An 18,123-nucleotide genomic window follows, 5' to 3' on the forward strand; every position below is an offset into this window, starting at 1 on the left:
CCAAAAAAAGAAAAAAAAAAAAAAGTGAAGGAACCATCTTCTTCCTCAACACCACAATGCAAAACTGAGCTGGAAAGCAACTGGTGTGGCCATAAGAGGGCACACTGCTGCTGCAGCTCCAGTGCAGCCCAGCAATACCTCCTGGGATGAGAAGTGCTAGTTGCATCCCTGCTGAGAGAAACTGTGCAGTGTCTGCCTTCTGCAGGACGTGCAGGAGGCTTGCTAGTGCATTCCCCAAATGTTTGCTTATCTGCTGGCTTCCCATTCCCCACCCTGCCTCTCAATCTTGCAGTCTTTCTCTGGATTGCTGTTAAGTGAGAGTTTCAAAGCTTGCAGTACTGGTGTACTTAAAGATAGTTTTTTCTGGTCACTGCTTTAATGAATCTGGAATTTTTTAGGGTTATTGTATTTCAGCCTGTTTGCACTGCAGTAAGTGATCATATAAAAATAGGTATACACAAAGAGATTCTCTCTTGAAGTTATTAAGTGTAGATCTCTTAGTGCTTGTCGCAACAACATTTTTGCAAGAAGTCCTAGGCATTATTTTGCTAGAAAGATTCTGGCAGTATCGGAAGTGCATACAGAAATTAAAAAATGATCAGTGAGCTGAAGGCCTGGAATTGTAAATCTAGAGCACAAGATGATTGCTAGTTATAAAATTAACAAAAAACAATATTTGAAGTTCATGAACATAGTGAACACAGAGAAACTATGTAGTTCAATAGAAACAAGATATATCAAAATGGAGAGCAGATGAGGCTACCCCACAGATCTACTCCCAACTTTGAGAGCAAGAGCACCAAAGTACGTTTGCAGGTAGAATGGAAAAGTGCTATCACATAAACAGTAAAAAACAATCAGGTTCTGACAGAGGGACATACCCTACTTACTGCTTATGACAATTATCCAGGCGTTTTTCACATTAGTGAAGAAATACCTTTACATCCAAATGGCACTTGGCATTATGATAGAGAATAACTTTTTCAAACTAGAAATTCCATGTATATTCTTTTCCACTACATTTCTTTTCTTTTTTTTTTTTTAATTTTAAACTCAGGAAGTGTATCAAATTCTAATGTCTGCTTGATGCACACATTAAACATGCTTCTATATGTCCAATACATACAGTTTATACTCGCTTGTGTAAGTTCGATCTATTGGAAGATTTCCTGTATCACTGAGGAGTTTCAGAAACTTGAAGAGAAACTCCTGCAGCTTGCACCTGGCTTGATGTGATCCTCATTCCCTGGCTGCCTCTGAGCTGTTTCATGTTCCCTCAGCTCCCCAGGGCTGTTTGTTTTATCCCCTCTCTAGCCAACAGCCCTCTAGTTTGAGTGCCAAGCTTCTGGGATGGAGGTAATTTCTTTGTTATACTTGCATTATTTCTGGTACAGTGAAGCACTGACCCCCAGGTTATCATACTACAGCTAGCTCCTAATAATGGAAATCTGACCTGCTGGTACAAAATACTGTGCAATAAAAAGTGATAAATGTGTGTGTCAAGGAGCAAAATTCAAAGCCTTCCCGAATAATTTGACAAGACTATTTCCACACCTCTGATTGCTAGAAGTGCCACAGCTCCTGTGTAATGTTGTCAGCCTGGTTGTTGTCAGGATGATGAAACTACTTTCGAATACTATGGCCCTAGTATTCTGTATCCAGAGTCCCCTGAAAATTGTCAGGGAGCACTGCTTGCAGGCATCACATATTCTTAGCACTCATACATGTTGGTTTTCTGTCCAGCTGATCAGAATTCCTCTTGCAGAAGAGTCTAAGAGTTATGGACATCACTTTCATGTTATCTCTTGGCTGCCTTCTGAGCCAAGCCCCATGATCGTTTGCATGAACTTCAAAGGCATTGGTGCAAACTCTGTCAGTTTGGTTTAAATAATTCTCATGCATTGCGGAACCAAGATTGCTTTCCAGTGAGGAAAACTCACTTGTTCTGGTTCAGGCTCTCCAAGAAATAGGTGACCTGGAGCAAAAAATAGGGATAACCCAATCCCACTAGATCTGTCCAAACACGTCCAATTGGATAATGACATCCCTTAGTGACAGCTCCACTCATAAGAACATTGCTACTGTTTTAGTCTTACTTACAGCACACATTCTCAACAGTAGCCTTGACAAGGAGAAATGGTTAAACCAGTAGCTAGAAACCCATGCAGGTCAGCACAGACTGTGTCAAAGCTTGTAGAAGAGTCAGAAATTGAAAATATACATGTTGACAATTTCTTCTCAGGATCTCATGGTCTTGGCCTGCATTGGTGATAGAGGGGAGGACATGCAGACTTCTGGGAGTGGAAGTCTGCCACCTAGATTTAACAAGTTTTCTTCTTCCAAGGAGACTGACTTCTTTATGGAGCGCTCTTCAACTGCCTCAACTCATCTTAGTTCTGGTGAAGAGGACTCTAGAACATACCAATTTGTCATTTGAATAATTTATTTTTGATTTAACTGGACAGGGTACTGACTCACCCTCACAGCACAGCTTTAAAGCTTTTTCTTCCATATATCAATTTTACTGAGTAGGTGACATCCAGCATAAAGAAAAATGAGGTCTCATTTCTTAACAGAGATTAAAGCAACTTATTGCTGCCTCTGGGACTGTGAGCTCATCTTTTAGTTGGCCTTACTAATTAGCAGCATAAACTCCTGCCTCCCTTATGAGATTGGCTTGCAAGTGGATTTTGACAGAAGCTCTGAGTGTCATGTAAGGAATGTTCTGAGGGACCACTCAGGCTGATAAAATGAATGATGAAATGAAAAATACTAAAATACAATGCAATTCCTAATGTGAAACAATCTGAGGTAACGGTTTGCTGGGAAATGCCTTCTGAAGTTCCTGCTTTCATGATTCTTGTTTTACCATCTATTTTGAAAACAAATTTTACTCTTAAGTGTTTTTTTCCAATAGTTTATTTGAATTCATGTTAGTGGGTTGCACTGCATAGAGGACACCAACACCAGGTTTGAACTTCCAGATTTTTTTGGAGCTCCCATGCCTTGCTGCAAGAACAGTCAGTGACCCCTTCAATTCGCAGACAGAATTTACTCCCAGAGTAACTCCCAATGGAGACACTTCACCTGCTTCATTTGTTGCAGAAAACAACAGCACTATAGAAGAAGGGCTAAGGCAAGTGTATAACAATAGCTACCAAAAAATTCTTTCATTATCTGTCTGGAATCACTCTTTAAACCCTGGAGTCTCAAATCACAACGTTTCTGGCTCTTATAGTTGTAACAGATGATCATATGATGTTATAAAAAGCAAACAAAATGTCTTTAATGTAAATCTCATCTGGCTTTAAAAAGAGTGTGTTTTGATTCTGAGGCCAATCATACAAATAGCAATATTTTGATCTGGAACTTAAATTACACTAAAGCTTTCCCAATGTTATTACAAATCTTCCTTTCCCTTCCTTTCCCTTCCTTTCCCTTCCCTTCCCTTTCCTTCCTTCCCTTCTGACTATTTACACTGCTTAACCACTTGTAATACATGCACATATACTATATTGTATATAGATATACACACATATTAGTATAATACATAGATGTACATATTAAAATTAAAAATGTACATCTACGATTGCAATTGTAAGATGGTTTTAGACATTTCCTAGGATTACAAGATTTATTATTTGAAAAGAGCTATGGGGTTCGACAGGATTTCCTTCTGGGCACTGGAAAGTTTATTGTTATTTAGGTCCTTCTACCACATCCTTTCCTGGAGGTGGAGGTAAGAACTTTACTTGCCTGGCTCTACAGCAGCTGTGGAGGGAGCAGCCCAGAAGAACACAAATCATTACTTTATTTGCCAGTGCTTGTCCCCTTCTCTGCCTATCCCCAGTTTGCATCTCATTGACTCTATCCATGCACAGCCCTGTCTATCTTTCTGCTGTTGTGTTAAACTCACAGATGAGTTCAGATACATGAAGTCCTTCTTGCTCTAAACCTTCTGCCCGTGGAGATGCTCTGCTCTTAATGATGGCAAAGGAACCTTCGAATGATCAGGTAGTTGTACGCTCTGAAGTGATTCAGATCCATTTTGTACAAGGCAATTTTTAATACATGGCAAATCACTTGGGAACCCTTCCAGGGCTGAGGGATATGTTTTGACTATTTCATCCACTGACTGCAAAGCTGGAGCTCAGTATCCAGGCTTTCGCATTGTAGTCGGATTATACACTTTCCAGTTATCCCTGAAACTTCTAAGTGATGTTTGACTGTCAACTGAAGTTTCTGTTTGCTGGGATATACAATGATAGCTTTTCAGGGTTCTTCTAGAATCCGAGATTCTGGTTTTGCCATCTTGAACTGCCTGAATGTGAGTTTTCTTCAAAATAATTAGCAAACTATTGAGAAAAAGGATAAGAAAGGACAATACTTCAGAAAAAAATAGGTCCAGCATGAAATAAAGTTTATGGAAATTCTGAGTAATATATTATTAATATTATTTTATTAAGGAAAATATATTTAAACAACAACAACAAAGAAGGAAAATATGAATGAGAAATGCATATCTTCACTGTAAAACCTCAGTATATTCCATGGGCATACGGGTTCAACGAAGGTATTTCTGTCTATGCAGGTAATATAGACAAATGGAGATAATGTGGTAGAGAATGCCATCAGATCCTGCAGAACAAAGATCTCAGACAGCCAGAAAAGTTATAGCATCCTCAATTTTCATTCTTTGACAAAGAAAAAAATGAAAAAAAGGACAGCAAAAGGCCTCTCTTAATGAGAAAATGAAGTATTCTACTTAACTCCTAAAATGTTTGAGGATTCAACATGTAGAAAAGATAAAATAAAGCATGGAAAGGAACAGAGATGTACAAGATGGAAAAAGACCGAACTCCCACACAAATACAAACAGATGAGTGATTTTTTCTGACAGGGGAGAGAAAAAAATCATTTCAATTTGATATTCTCTTCAACACTCAGGCGCAATAGCAATAGCTGCTGTACAAAAACTTCAGATGTTCTTCAGCCACACTCAATGAAAGGAATTATATTCTAACTTAGAAAGGTCAATGGTGAACAGAGCTGGGGGATGTTAATTTACACAGTGGTAAATTAACCTAAGGAGAACGATTGTAAGTATAGCATGATGAGGACGTTGAGGGATCCAGATGAACTTTTTGAACTCAGTGGTATTTGCTGGGCTTTTTCAAGCTGAGGTTGGAGGACACAAAGCTTTCTTCTCACATTTTAGTCTTCAGGCCACAGAATCTTCTGCATCTATGCCCTAGTGGTGTTTGCCTCCAGTAAATCTGAACTGAGCTGGGCAGCTGTGGAAGAAAGGCAAAAAACAAAAAAGGCTGTGTCTGAAACATTTGTGTTTGTGTGCATCCTCGCCTGTACAGCTGGTCTGACTCAGCTCTGAAGATGCTATGCAGCTGTTCCTCTGGAGCTATATCTGTGGGCAAGCAGCAGCAGAGTCCAACATCTATGTACATCTTCCTGATCTCCAGAGTTCATTTTGTCCCTACCCTGTCATGTTTAATCATAAAGCATTAAGCTTTTTCTTACTGGATATTCATATGCATATGTTCAGAACTTACAAGGCCAATCTACTATTGTTCCAGTTTTCCTATTGATGTTTTTCTTTCTAATCAGAGCCCAGGGACTTGCTATAAGCTCCAGTCTTTCAAAACTGATTACTTCCTTGCTGGATCCCTATTTACTGCAGTTCTCTAAGGCTGGGTTCAACTGGTGCAAAATGACTTTGCCTTTTCTGTGAAGAGAAGGCAGGATTTATCCTGAATGCTGTGGAGCTCTGGCAAGTCAAGGCAAATGAGAAGTGCCCCTTAGGACATCTCTGCTGCTGCTTGGCCGTAAGGGTAAAGTGGCAAGGAGTGGCAGCATCCTCTTGAAGCTCGGGGAAGTATGTATGCTTGGGAAACTAAAATGTCTCGCTACATCTCCAATGAGTCTATCTTTCTGGGAAGGCAGGGAACCAAACCAAACCAAACCAAGCTAAATCAAACCATTATCAAAGGAAATTTTGAGAAAACAAATGCATCCCCAATGGTGTGGGCTCTGCAATTCCTAAGTAAGGCAATAATCTCCCCAGAAGAAATGAAGCTAACCTAAAGTACAGTCGGATAATGACAAAATATTTCTAATGCTAGAAGGTTCCAAAATGTGTAAGGCAAGCAACATTTGCATAGCTCGTGTGTGGAAAGAAAAAAACTCATGGCAAATGATCTGATCCTTGTGAGGAAGAGCAGCAGAACCCAATTGAGTTTCATGTCAGTAGGGGATGGTCCTAACAGCATTCCAGGCTGAAATCCAAATGGCTCAGACATAAGTGGAAATAAATGAGATGCTGGAATCTCAGTGGGTCATGCAGCAATCTCAAGTGGCAGCCAATCTCCCAATTTCCCAAAGGTTTACCTACCAATCTTGTCCCTTCCCAGGAGTAAATCCTGTTGCTCATTTTTGTGCAGCTCACTTTCAGATACACATGCACACAGCACAGAGTATACCAATATGGACATTTATACAAACCATGAGTTTTGTTTTAGGAAAATTCCTATCAAAAGGGAAGTAGAGATGAAACATCAGAGGAAGACCATTGCTGTGGTGAGTGGCTGGGAACTCTTCGCCAGGCATGACAAACTGTATAAGTTCCCTTTGCCTTTCAAAAGAACCTTGAGATAGCTCTGTTAGATAGATTATTCCACAGTCTTTGTAGTTGTAAGGATTGTTTTTCTAATGAGGTAAGAGAGGTCAAAAGGAATTAATAGCCAAGATAAGAACCATCAGTCTGATATAAATGAAGTTATAAAGCTTACAATATATCACAATCTATGACAAATAAAGGAGTCTAAACCCAAAGGAGGGTTCAAGAGGAAGCTGATATTGGGAGTATTTACACCCTCAGTTCTCTTTTTAAGAAGACAATTGAGCCACAGTTTGCAATTGTTACAGCTGAAGCGGGTGTCACTGTTGGAGCTTAGGATGAGGACATCACCCTCCTGCTGTGCTGCAATTTCTCCTGTTCTGTGTCTCCAGTGTGTGCATGTCCTCATATGACCATGTCCTTATCGCATAAGTGACACCACAGTGCTAGTAAGAGCTAACTATAGAACTCTCCCTTGCCGCCCTGCTGCTTTCCTGTACCTCCCAGGACCTTCCTGCATCCTAACCCCAGATACAGCTACATCCCCACTTGCCTGATTGTCATGCATGTTTTAGGAGCTAAGCTTTGCATTCCAAGTAAGGAGCCAGGCATCAAAAAATATTTTTGCTACTAGAGCCAATTTTGTTGCTGAAATTTTCCATGGGAGCTGGGTCTCACAGCTCAGCATCAGCAAAAGGACTCTGAAATGCCTGCATCCGTTCTATCACTTATATAAAATTTTAGCTTCCCACTATTCTAAATGCGTTTTAAACCCATCCAGAAAAATCAGGGTTGAGTGCAGTGGCATAACTTTTGCTCTACTTGGTTTTGTTTTTTTCCATGAAGATATTACATCTTTTGCAATCACATCTCTTTCCTGATATACAACTTCTGCAGTACGTCTAAGTAAGCGCACACTTCCAAACTCCTCAGATCTGCTATTTTCTGGATTGTTTATTTTCTATATATTTTGGTCGTGAGCTTTGGGACTGTTGAATATTTTCAGTGAACAAATGATGCCTTTTCTTTTTTTGGAACAGACAATTTATTTGCAATTCAAGTGTGAGATACAGTAGAATACAAATGGGAACCAGAAAATCATGTATTATTTCATAGTATATTCTTCAGTAGATTATTCCAAATGTAACACACGGAAAGTTTAAGTCCTATAACATTAGTTCTGATATGACGGTGACTAAACATTTCCACATTAAGCAATATTGTGGAAAAATCATCAAACATAGTTTGCTCTACCTCGTTTGTCCTAAATTACAAAGACTGCATCAGGATGATTTAAATCGTATAAGTAACCACATAACAAATAATTCAGTCTGTACTTGCATCATGTCTATTCGTAAGTCCTTGAGAAACTCAAATACACACAAGTTGATTTGAGAGTCAGAATGTGTGGCATTCACATCTCTCACCTTGGACAGAAAGATTCACAATGTAAATTCTCACTATTTTATTTCGATTATAAATAGTGGGTGGTGTATAACATCCAGCATGTGTTACACAGACTTTAAAATGTTGCAGATTTCAGATGCAACTGCTGTAAACTAGCATTAGAAAGGTGAAAGCCTTATCTGAAGGCTATTTATCTTTTTAGGCATCTACCATGCCCAATAATGAATAATTAAAAATAAAACACATTTTGAAAAACTCATGTGCAAATACACGTGACAAGCCTAAATGCTGCATATGAGATGAGTCTTGCTCCTGCTTCCACTGAATAAAAAAACTCCCATGTACTTCAACATGAGAAGGGTTATGACTCTCAAATGCTGCAGGAATCTTTTTTCTTTCTTTTTCTTTTTTTCCCATGAGAATAGTTAGGATTTGGCTGATAAACTCCTCAGGATTTAGGCAACCTGAAAGGTATTTGTGTGCCTCAGTGTAACCACCTTCAGCTTTTCATCCTTTCTCTTCTGAAGTCTGGGGATTAAATATTCTGAATATGCTTGTTAATGTGCAAATGCAGTGTTGGAAACACCTGTGCCATCATGGAGGGGTATGAGACTCATCCACAATTTTTTCCAGAATAATGGTGAAACGCCTGTCAAGCTTACTGCAATATATATCCACCAACATTAACCAATACATATGCTAAGTGTTTTCAAGCCATATGAAGATGATGCCAGTCTATTGTTTAACAAAACGTTAAATTATTGTTTTTATAATGATGCCACTGCAAAGCAACGTAGAGAAGCATATACCCTTGAAATTTAAAGCTGAGAAAGCTGAGTCCTAAGGGGTGCTGAGGTGTGATGTTACTTGAATATACCTTGAACACCACGAATGCTGATCTCCTTTTGTGGGGTACAATGGGCTTTGGTGGTAGTTACACCTAAGGATTTACTTTAGGATGAGTCACAAACCTCAAGTTGAATGTATCTCCTTCCTTAATTTACTATTTTGCTTAAAAGTGCTTATTTTGGAAAAACTACAGTGAAGTGCATGAGAGGAGCCATCAGCTCCCCAAAAAGCTCAGCATCATTTTCTTTGCAGCTAATGACAAACTTCTCCATGAGTTTGATTCCATGGAAGCAGGAGCAAACCTAACAGTTCTCACTTTCCTAAATTGGCCAATGCATGACAGCATCCTTTATTGGCTAATGGTCTCTCTACTTTAACTTCTCTTCTTTCTCTTGATCTTTTCAGGAGCCTCAGCATCTTATCTCCAATACTCTTGTTGAGTAAGGAGTTCTTCTAGGTCTGGTTCTGAGTGTTTGTCACAATTCATTAGTAAACTGTGTTTCAAGGAAAAAAATTTCCTAATTGAGTTGGCCAGTACCATGCTCATATTACGCTCACCTCTGCAGCAGAATCAGACTATATGAAGAAAACAAATATCATGCAATTTGTGTAAAGGACCTTAAGCATAAAGCAAATCACAGCTTCTTATTCAAATAATACAGCACCATGTAAAATCTGCATATTATGAGTTCCTAAGGAGTGCTTTTAAATATAAAAATGTAAAAATTTTAACAATCCACTAGTGCTATGAATATAACGCTCTTCATTTTACCTGCTTAAGCCATGAAGGTTTAATTAAAATGTCCCTTTAACAAACACAGTGTTTGAAGAAAAAAAAAAAAGACCAGAACAAATATCTAGAGAAAAAAAACAAAAAACACCACAGAAACAAAAACAAACAAACCAACAAAACCCCCCACTATTTTTACTCTTTGTGATTGAATTTATTTAGGATGACACTTACCCATTTGAGAAAAGGCATACAGGATTCCAAACGCCACATCTATGTTGCCCATCCCTGGAGACTCAGTTCCTGCTGTGGCTTAACTCTTATCTGTGATCCTTGGCTCTTGCTTGGCTCTTATCTCTGATTTGATACAGCAGGTCAAATACCAGCAGGTCCCTAGCCATGTTCCTGCCCTTGAACCACGATGATGTCCTGAGGAGTACAGCTAGGGACAACCATCAGCTGTTTTACCATACTCCACAGGTACATGACAGGAGTACGTCTGGCCAGGAGCAGGGCTGTCACTGGGTCATCCCAGGAAGCCCATGTATGCCATGTGCTGTGCCCGCACAGCAGAGGCAGGAGCAGGGCCCAAATGCAAATGTTGGAGGAATCACAACTCTAGCGCTCGATGCAGGGAGCTTGTGCCACTCTCTAACAAGGTTTTTAAGGCAAGAAAAGTGTGAAAGTAGGAGAATGAGTACAGCAGGACATGCTGGAGCTATACAGTGCTGTGAGTTGGAATAGCAGAATTGTCCTTGGATCACAGTGCACAGATTTGAGTTTAGCAGTGGTTTATTATCTCACTAGAAGCATCTAATTCCCTGCAATAAAGATTGCATGTAGAGCATGACAAAGAGGAGACAAGTCTATTACAGCCCACAGCCAGGACTAATGCTTTTTTTCCCTCTTATTCTTAAGTAGGCAGGAATAGCTTTTCAATTTCAAAATAAAAACTACACAATTACAGTCATAACATAATGCTCCTGACTGTTTGGCAGCTGCATGTTGTAAAACTCAAAGCCACTGATCAGAAGCAAAAGCAGTAAGTAACAGCTTTATAGAAGCTGCTCCAGTGAGATGATTATGTCTATCAAAATACTTCTATGGGGGAAAGCCTGATTACTGATTTCATGTCCCCTTCCCTCAAAAACCCTTCAAGTGTTTGCATCTTTTCCTAACAACAAATAAAGCAGACTTTACTGGAGATGTAATTAAGACTAGGTGAGCTGTGGAACAAGAGAGGATTCTGTTCAGCTAGTTAGGCATTAGTTACAACAAAAAGGCAGAAGCAGTCATGTTTTTATCCTCTGTTATAAAAAATACTTCTCAATCAGTGTTTCAATACAGTTAAAATTTAAAAACTCTCTACATTACTAATAAATTAAAAACCCCAAATCTCCTACCATCTTGTAAGAAAGTAGGTAAGTAATTTAAACTTTTAGTTTACATAAATTTGCACAGAAATCTGTATTTAAACAAGTGCACTGAAAACAGATATGCCTTCTTTTCTTCTGATGGGTCTTATTTGAGTTATTATGTAACAGGAAAGCCTTTATATTCTTTGCATGACCTTGAGAGTCTGCTAACAAGAAATGGTCAATAGTCAAACCTCAGGAGAATGTTTCACCAGATAGACAATGTCAGAAGTGAGCATGAAGTACAGTTAAACACTTTGTAGCCTTATTACGGTAGACTTCAACATTCAATTTCAGCATATTTACTCCTGGGAAGAGATGTAGGTAATACATTTATACAGAAAATCATATGAGTGAAATTTGATGGGTTGATCGAATTTTTTCTGGAGCCTATTAAAATATCATTTATTTCAGAGGTAGTTTGCAAGGTAGTAGTGACATACGTGAGTGGAAACAATACTCCTTTGCTTGACTTTGGATAAAACTCTTAAATACTGTTGGTGCTGTCCCTGAACCTCACAGAGAATGCTTAATGGATAAGATGTTCTAATCAAAGCTGACAACAGTCAATTAAGTGTCAGAAGAACAATCTGATAAGTAGGTCTTCATGTCTATAGGCATTTCCTGATACGTCTTATCTGTCAATCTGAATGTTAAACATCTCTATCTTCGTCTCATTATTGACTGATTTATTAAAGAAGAATGCTTTCATCTCTTTTTGACTTTGGGGTTGTTCCAGAAAGAAAGGAAAATAGTAGGAACAACTCCTAATTTGGAATAATTCATGGGGAATCCTAATTATAATGAAGTCCTAATTTTCCAGCTGAGCAGATGTATGGTTTGTTGACGCTACTACCACACAGCTGCCTTCACCACACCTTTTAAGAAATGGTAGATGCTCAGTTTAGAGGAGATCTGTTTCTTTAATAGGTGGAAAGATATCTGTGGACTCGCTGGCAGGCTGCTCTCTGCTTTCAGTGCCCCTTGCTAGTCATACAGAAGACAGCACCTCACTTGATGGATCTCTTCCCTTCTTGTCCTCACTCCTGTCAATATCAATCACATGGACAACGCCAGGCTTCAAGATCAGGTCGTCGGTCTCTACATGGCTCCTGGTGTCATCCACTTCTATGTATTTCCCTTTGGATGGCTGCGCAGTTTTACTGAAGACGTCTTTAAAACGGCGCTTGAGCTCCACATCTGGGCAATAGACATACTCATAAAGAGCACCAGCAAGGACTGCTCCTATTATTGGTCCTACCCAATAAACCTACAAAGAGAGGTGGAAAAAAACATTGGCACTAGGTCCCAGAGCAAATAAAGAAGCCAGAATCTCAGAGAAAAGTATGTCACTGCAGACTTCATTCAGAAAACTTTCTGAAAATGAAAAATGTCCTGGCCCAATCATTTAAACCAACTCCGTTTTCCAGAAATGCTTGGTCACACAGTTCATTAGATTTCATGAACTGGGATAAAATCTGACATCATATCAGTTTACAAGGCAGAGAACTCTAACTACCCAAGCTTTCACAGAATGATGTGGAGCTCAGCAGTGAAGTGGATTCTCTAAATTGAGGCATGAAATTGGTCAAAAGGCAGTCCCTTAGGCAGTTAATGGCATTAGTTCCATGCATTTTTCTCACCTCTATGCTTCCTCTCAGTCTCCCATCTCTCACATGCATTTTGCCCACTTCAGAAATATTCTCTATTCACCTTGAAGGTAATCATCTAAACCACCTCACACCTCATGGACGCAGATCTTCCCTAAAAATTCCTCTCACACCAGCACTGAGGGAATCACTAGAGCATGTACCATATGAAGCAGAGGAGAAGAGGGAACTATGGTGATGAATCAGTGAGGTAGCGATGCTGTTTCCTTGATGTCTGAGAAAGATTTCAATCTACATATCTGGTTAGCCACCTCCTGGAGTGGACAGGTTGAATAGCCTGTTGGGTTCTGCAACTTATGAACTATACCCAACAAAACTAAAAGTTCAGGTTCTTCACCATCTTTAGTTGGATCAACCATAGATATAACATTTCTTGAGAAAAAAAGGCCACAGATCTTTGTGGGGTTGGGTATGACTTGTGAAATACTACTCTGTAGTTATGTACAACACAGTTGCTCTGGCACAGTCTTTTTCTAGACTACCAAGAGTAAGGTGGTTGAGAAGCAAAATCCTCAAAGCAAAATGGGTTTGTCAACTTCAAACTTCTTTCCAAGAAGCCTTCTCTAAATTTTCATTGTTTATTTGCCAAATATGTAGATAACATATTTGTGCTGTTTGCAAGGTGCTACATAAAATAAATACCAATGTAGAAAACTGATCTTTCTGCATTTTTATTCCAGAACAATTACAAAATTGTAAAGAAGCAATGCCTATCCTAGTGCATACATACAAACAGTTCTACTTCAATATTTCAGACCCACATTTCCAAAGAATCCAAATTTGACTTTTGATCTAGAAGACTTCAACAGGCAGGCAGCTATCTTATTATCTGATCTGATAAACAAATACGACTGACACACACAACTTTGGAGGGTACCTATCTATTTTAGTATCACATGCAGCAGTTCTGTAATATTAGTAGGTGCAAAGGCCTCTCATGCTAATGTCACTGCTTTGAAAGAGGAGAAAAAGACCCGATTCCCAAATGACCAGGAGAGAAAGCTAAGCTTCTCCTAAAACTTTCTACATAGTAAATTTGTTTGTTGTTTACAGCTTTAGTTGCAAATTACAGGCTCCCTCAGAGTATGGATAATTAATCTTGTGAAAAACTACAGCAGATTTTTCACAGGAACAAGCCACTCACTGATAACTGGGTAAATCTGCCTCAATAGGATAACTCTTGGGAACAAAATTACACATGGCATCGTGTTTGCAGAATTGGAGCCTCAGGGCCTGAAAACAATGCTATTTCTGTTATTAGCTTCAGTGGGAGCAATGTGGGCTCCATATTTTAAAAATCAAGAAAATCCTTATATGTTCTGCAATACTCAGCTCCCACAGTTAGTACTAAAAGCATCCCTTGAAGTGCTTGCCCTATGTTTAATTAGGTGAGGCTGAGCTGTGATCCATTTCTCCCTATAAAATGTTCATAAGTTTAGTAGTGGGACACTACAGAAACTGCAACACTCACAGTCTGTTTATTAAATTGTTTCCTGCACAAACACTCCTAGTTAAGCCAATCTGCTTTCTAATCAAAGCAGATAACATCTGGTCCAGTTCATAAAGACCAGGTTGCAACCCCTTCATCTCTTGCTGTGGGCATTTGCTATGGCAGGTTCTCCCTCTGGAACCAGATCACAGGGAGTCCCTGCTCTCATACTGTGTCTGCCCCAATTTGCCATAGAACCAGGTGAAATGTGAAGCCAACAGAATTACTTCCATAGCTTCTCACCAGCACGACCTGAGGGTTCGCAATCTGCCTTGGAGGACTTTTTCTGTCTTGCAGTTCAATTCTTCCCATCTCACTGGACTGTTCTGTTGTCGTTGCTTGTTTGTTTGTTTTGCTCTTTTGGTATGATTTTCTTCTACCCCAGTAACTCCCTCCAAAAAATGGCCCCCAAGAAGCTAGATGCTATCCTAGCATGCTGCCTACCACAATGCAGTCCTAGATGTGAACCACGATTGTACTACAGTGTGTAGCAGGTCAACACCTGTCTTCCCGGTGATGGTCTTAATGGGATATGTAAAAAATTGAGTGCTTTATGAAAAAATGTGATGCATGTTTGCTGCTAGAAGGAAGGAAGCATGAAAAGAGTTACCCATTGGTTTTCCCATTTTCCCATTATGACAGCAGGTCCAAATGAGCGAGCAGGGTTCATACTGGCACCAGTGTAATTGATCTAAAATAGGGACAAAATGTTGCATGTTATTAGAACCTCAAGGGTATCATTCAGTGTCTTTCAGTCCTTTTACTATGGGAAAATCTGGTATTGCATTGTGTCTAATCCTAACAATGGGTATTATTACTCTCCAGAGTCTTATTACAAAATTAACAAGGCTATCACATGAACAGGCAGAAAATCTCAGATCCAGCACCCTACCCAAGAAGATCCTCCTGCTGTTTTCAAACTGTTTTTGACATGGATCCATACAAAATATGAATAACATGTTTTGGACCCCTCACTACAAGAAAGACATTGAGGTTCTGGAATGTGTTTGGAGAAAGGAAACAAAGCTGTGAGGAGTCTGGAGCACAAATCTTATGGGGAACAGCTGAGAGAACTGGGATTGTTCAGTCTGGAGAAGAGGAGGCTCAGGGGAGACCTTGTCGCTTTTTACAACAGCCTGAAAGGAAATTGTAGTGCTGTTGGGATTGAGCTCTCCTCCTAGGTAACAGTGACAGGACAAGAGAGAATGGCCTCAAGGTGCCTCAGGGAAGGTTCAAGTTGGATATTAGGAAACATTTCTTCTCCAAAAGAGTGGTGATGCATTGGAATGGGCTGCCCAGGGAGATGGTGGAGTCATTATTTATGACGTATACAAGAAGCATTTAGACGTTGTACTAAGGGACATGGTTTAGTGAGAAATACTGGTGGTGGTTGGCCAGTTGGATTTGATGATCTTGGAGGTCTTTTTCAACGTTGGTGATTCCAGGCTTTTATGATTCTATAATACAGCAGCTATATAGCTATAGCAGCTATAAAGCCTACAGAAGTTTCCATTTGCTTCTGAAGTAAGCATAAAGGGATAAAAGCTCTATTTTTCAAAAAGAAGGCATTAACTTACAGCAAATAAATGTCCAATCGCAACAGAAAATCCAATTGCTAAAGCTACTGAACCAGTGACATCACTTCGTTTTGAATCACAGCTGGCAAAAATAGTAAAAACCAGCTGGAATGTAATTATCAGCTCCACCAGGAGTCCATGGCCAGCGGAAAGATCCCCATGTACCTGGAGGAAGGGAACACAGGAGATGAAGCAAAGGTGATTTTGTAAATCAGAAAGACTGCACCTACATTAATTACATTTCAGTGAGTGGTATTTCGAAGTGGTACGCAGTGAAAGACAACAATGAACTTTTAGAGGCACACATTCCCAACCCTCTCCTCCCCTTCCTTTCTTTTTTTTTAATTTGAGAGCCATGGAAAATTACTGTTGGACTGACAACAGACGGCTTGCCAGTAACACCCAATGGGAACTTCAAAGTTAGACTGCAGAAGTATCCTTTATTTTTACATGGGGATTTGCAAAGGCTGCACTTCCCCTTCACTGTTTTTTTTTTTTTCTTGGGAGTGCTGTAATTTACTATTCAATTATAAATTCATTAATTAGCCCTGACTTAATTAATTTAAATTTCAATTAAAATTTAAGCAGTGTGCAGCTCAAGTGCATTTTTAATAAGTCCTGCAACAGGGCTAACTGATGGCATTTCTTATTAGTTTAGAACAAAGCTGAAATCTAAGCCACAATCTATTTCAAAAGTATGTCATTTTAAATTGATGTTTTTTCAATCCCCATCATAACGGCAGAGAATTAATTTCCCCTCCCCAGTCCACAAGAAAATGGCATTTCATGCATATATTATTTAAATTCTGCACGTAAATTAACATTACCTGCTGTCATCAGATTTAGGGAAGTTCTAGAAAAGCGTACTTCTATAAAAAGAATAGCTTAGATATAGTGTTGCATAAAGCCATCCCGGGGAGAGCTTTAAACCCTTTCTGGATGTTGTAAATAAACCAGCAAGCTCCTAAAATCTCTACTCGAGCTCTCTTTATTCTGTGTGACGCTGATTCTATGTTCTTAGGCTCTGAGTTACTCTACTGCACGCGCTGGAGCAGAAGTGATTACCGCAGTGACTCCCAGGCCTCCCACCACACTCGGTGGTGTGATGAGGTAGAGGATGCCAGCTCCCACGATGGCTCCCAGGCACTGGGCGAGAATGTAGAAGACCGACTTGGCGAGGCTGATCTTTCTTGTGCAGACCATGGCCACGGTCACAGCAGGGTTGATGTGGCCACCGCTGATGTGTCCAAAGCACTGCACCATGGTTGCAATGCTGAGTCCAAAGCAGAGAGAGATAAGGACCATGTCTACGGGCAGTGGCTTCTCTGATCCACCCCAATTGATTGTAGAGCCGAGGCTGAGGAGGACAAAAATCAACATGGCCAAAAATTCTGCTGAAACGGCTTTCCAGAAGGGCTGAGTCCAGACTCCTTTGAATGCTACCATGATGCTCTCACACTTGCACAGTTGTCCACACTTACTGAAAAGGAAAACAAATCTTCATCAGAAATCACCAAATAAGCCTAATTCTCTCTCCTGTAAGATGGTTGTTATTTGGAAAGCTTGGAGGGGAGGCTCAAGGCAGAGTACCTTTTGAAGGGGACAACACTGAACAGATGCACTGCCAGAGCTGACTGTCCTTAAAACATTGCTGGAGTTCAACAGACTGTGGGATGTGGACTAATCAGTCATCCCCTGGTGATAAATCTGTCCCTGTAGATTTGGTTCATGCAAAACAGATCCTTTATTTTTTCTTAAGTATGAAAATAAATGTATTCTACCCTGGCTGACCTCTGTCTAACTAGGAGCCCTCCTAGTTAGACACTACCACTCCTAGCCCTACCACTTTCAATGGCCTGTTAACCATCATGCCCATTAAATTGGTGGGTATCCTCTTTCTCTAATCAAATGCAAAATTTTCACAAGGCAGGTGCAATAGTTCAGTAAAAAGCAATATTACAGAATCACAGAATGTCTTGGGTTGAAAGAGACCTTGAAACCCACCCAGTCCCACCCTGTGCCATGGGCAGGGCTGCCACCCCAGCTCAGCTGCCCAGGGCCCCATCCAACCTGGCCTTGAGTGCCTCCAGGGATGGGGCACCACAGCTTCTTTGAGCTGCTGTGCCAGCGCCTCACCACTCTCTAAGTAACAATTTTTTCCTGATATCTAACCTTAATTGTCTGTCATTTAGTTTAAAGGAGTTACTCTGTTTCCTATCACTATCAGAAAAAAAAAGTTGGTTCCCCTTCTGCTTGTAAGCTCCCTTCAAGTACTGAAAACTGTAAAGAGGTCTCCCCAAAGCCTTCTCTTCTCCAAGCTAAACAAGCCCAAGTCATAGTCAAACATGCCTAAGC

General features: G+C 40.0%; 1 protein-coding gene across 1 annotated transcript; it reads right to left on the reverse strand.

Moving 5' to 3' along the window:
- Window positions 1–4,489: 4,489 nt before the first annotated feature.
- AQP4 (aquaporin 4) lies at window positions 4,490–17,263 on the reverse strand. The gene is made up of 4 exons (XM_010708850.3): window positions 16,834–17,263; window positions 15,769–15,933; window positions 14,802–14,882; window positions 4,490–12,302 (listed from the first exon to the last, which is right to left on the reverse strand). The coding sequence occupies exons 1-4, from the start codon at window positions 17,212–17,214 to the stop codon at window positions 12,024–12,026; spliced, it is 906 nt and encodes a 301-aa protein (XP_010707152.1). The 5' UTR covers window positions 17,215–17,263; the 3' UTR covers window positions 4,490–12,023.
- Window positions 17,264–18,123: the final 860 nt, after the last annotated feature.

Source organism: Meleagris gallopavo, chromosome 3 (genome assembly GCF_000146605.3).
Source record: "Meleagris gallopavo isolate NT-WF06-2002-E0010 breed Aviagen turkey brand Nicholas breeding stock chromosome 3, Turkey_5.1, whole genome shotgun sequence".
NCBI classification, from domain to species: Eukaryota; Metazoa; Chordata; class Aves; order Galliformes; family Phasianidae; genus Meleagris; species Meleagris gallopavo.

What these genes read in the sequence shown, in the direction of transcription:
- AQP4 (XM_010708850.3), bottom strand. Translation starts at nt 17,214, where the DNA reads ATGGTAGCATTCAAAGGAGTCTGGACTCAGCCCTTCTGGAAAGCCGTT. An exon ending in CGATTGGACATTTATTTGCT is followed by an intron (nt 14,883 to 15,768) that starts GTAAGTTAATGC and finishes TCCCTATTTTAG; the next exon opens with ATCAATTACACTGGTGCCAG. An exon ending in GAAAATGGGAAAACCAATGG is followed by an intron (nt 12,303 to 14,801) that starts GTAACTCTTTTC and finishes CTCTCTTTGTAG; the next exon opens with GTTTATTGGGTAGGACCAAT.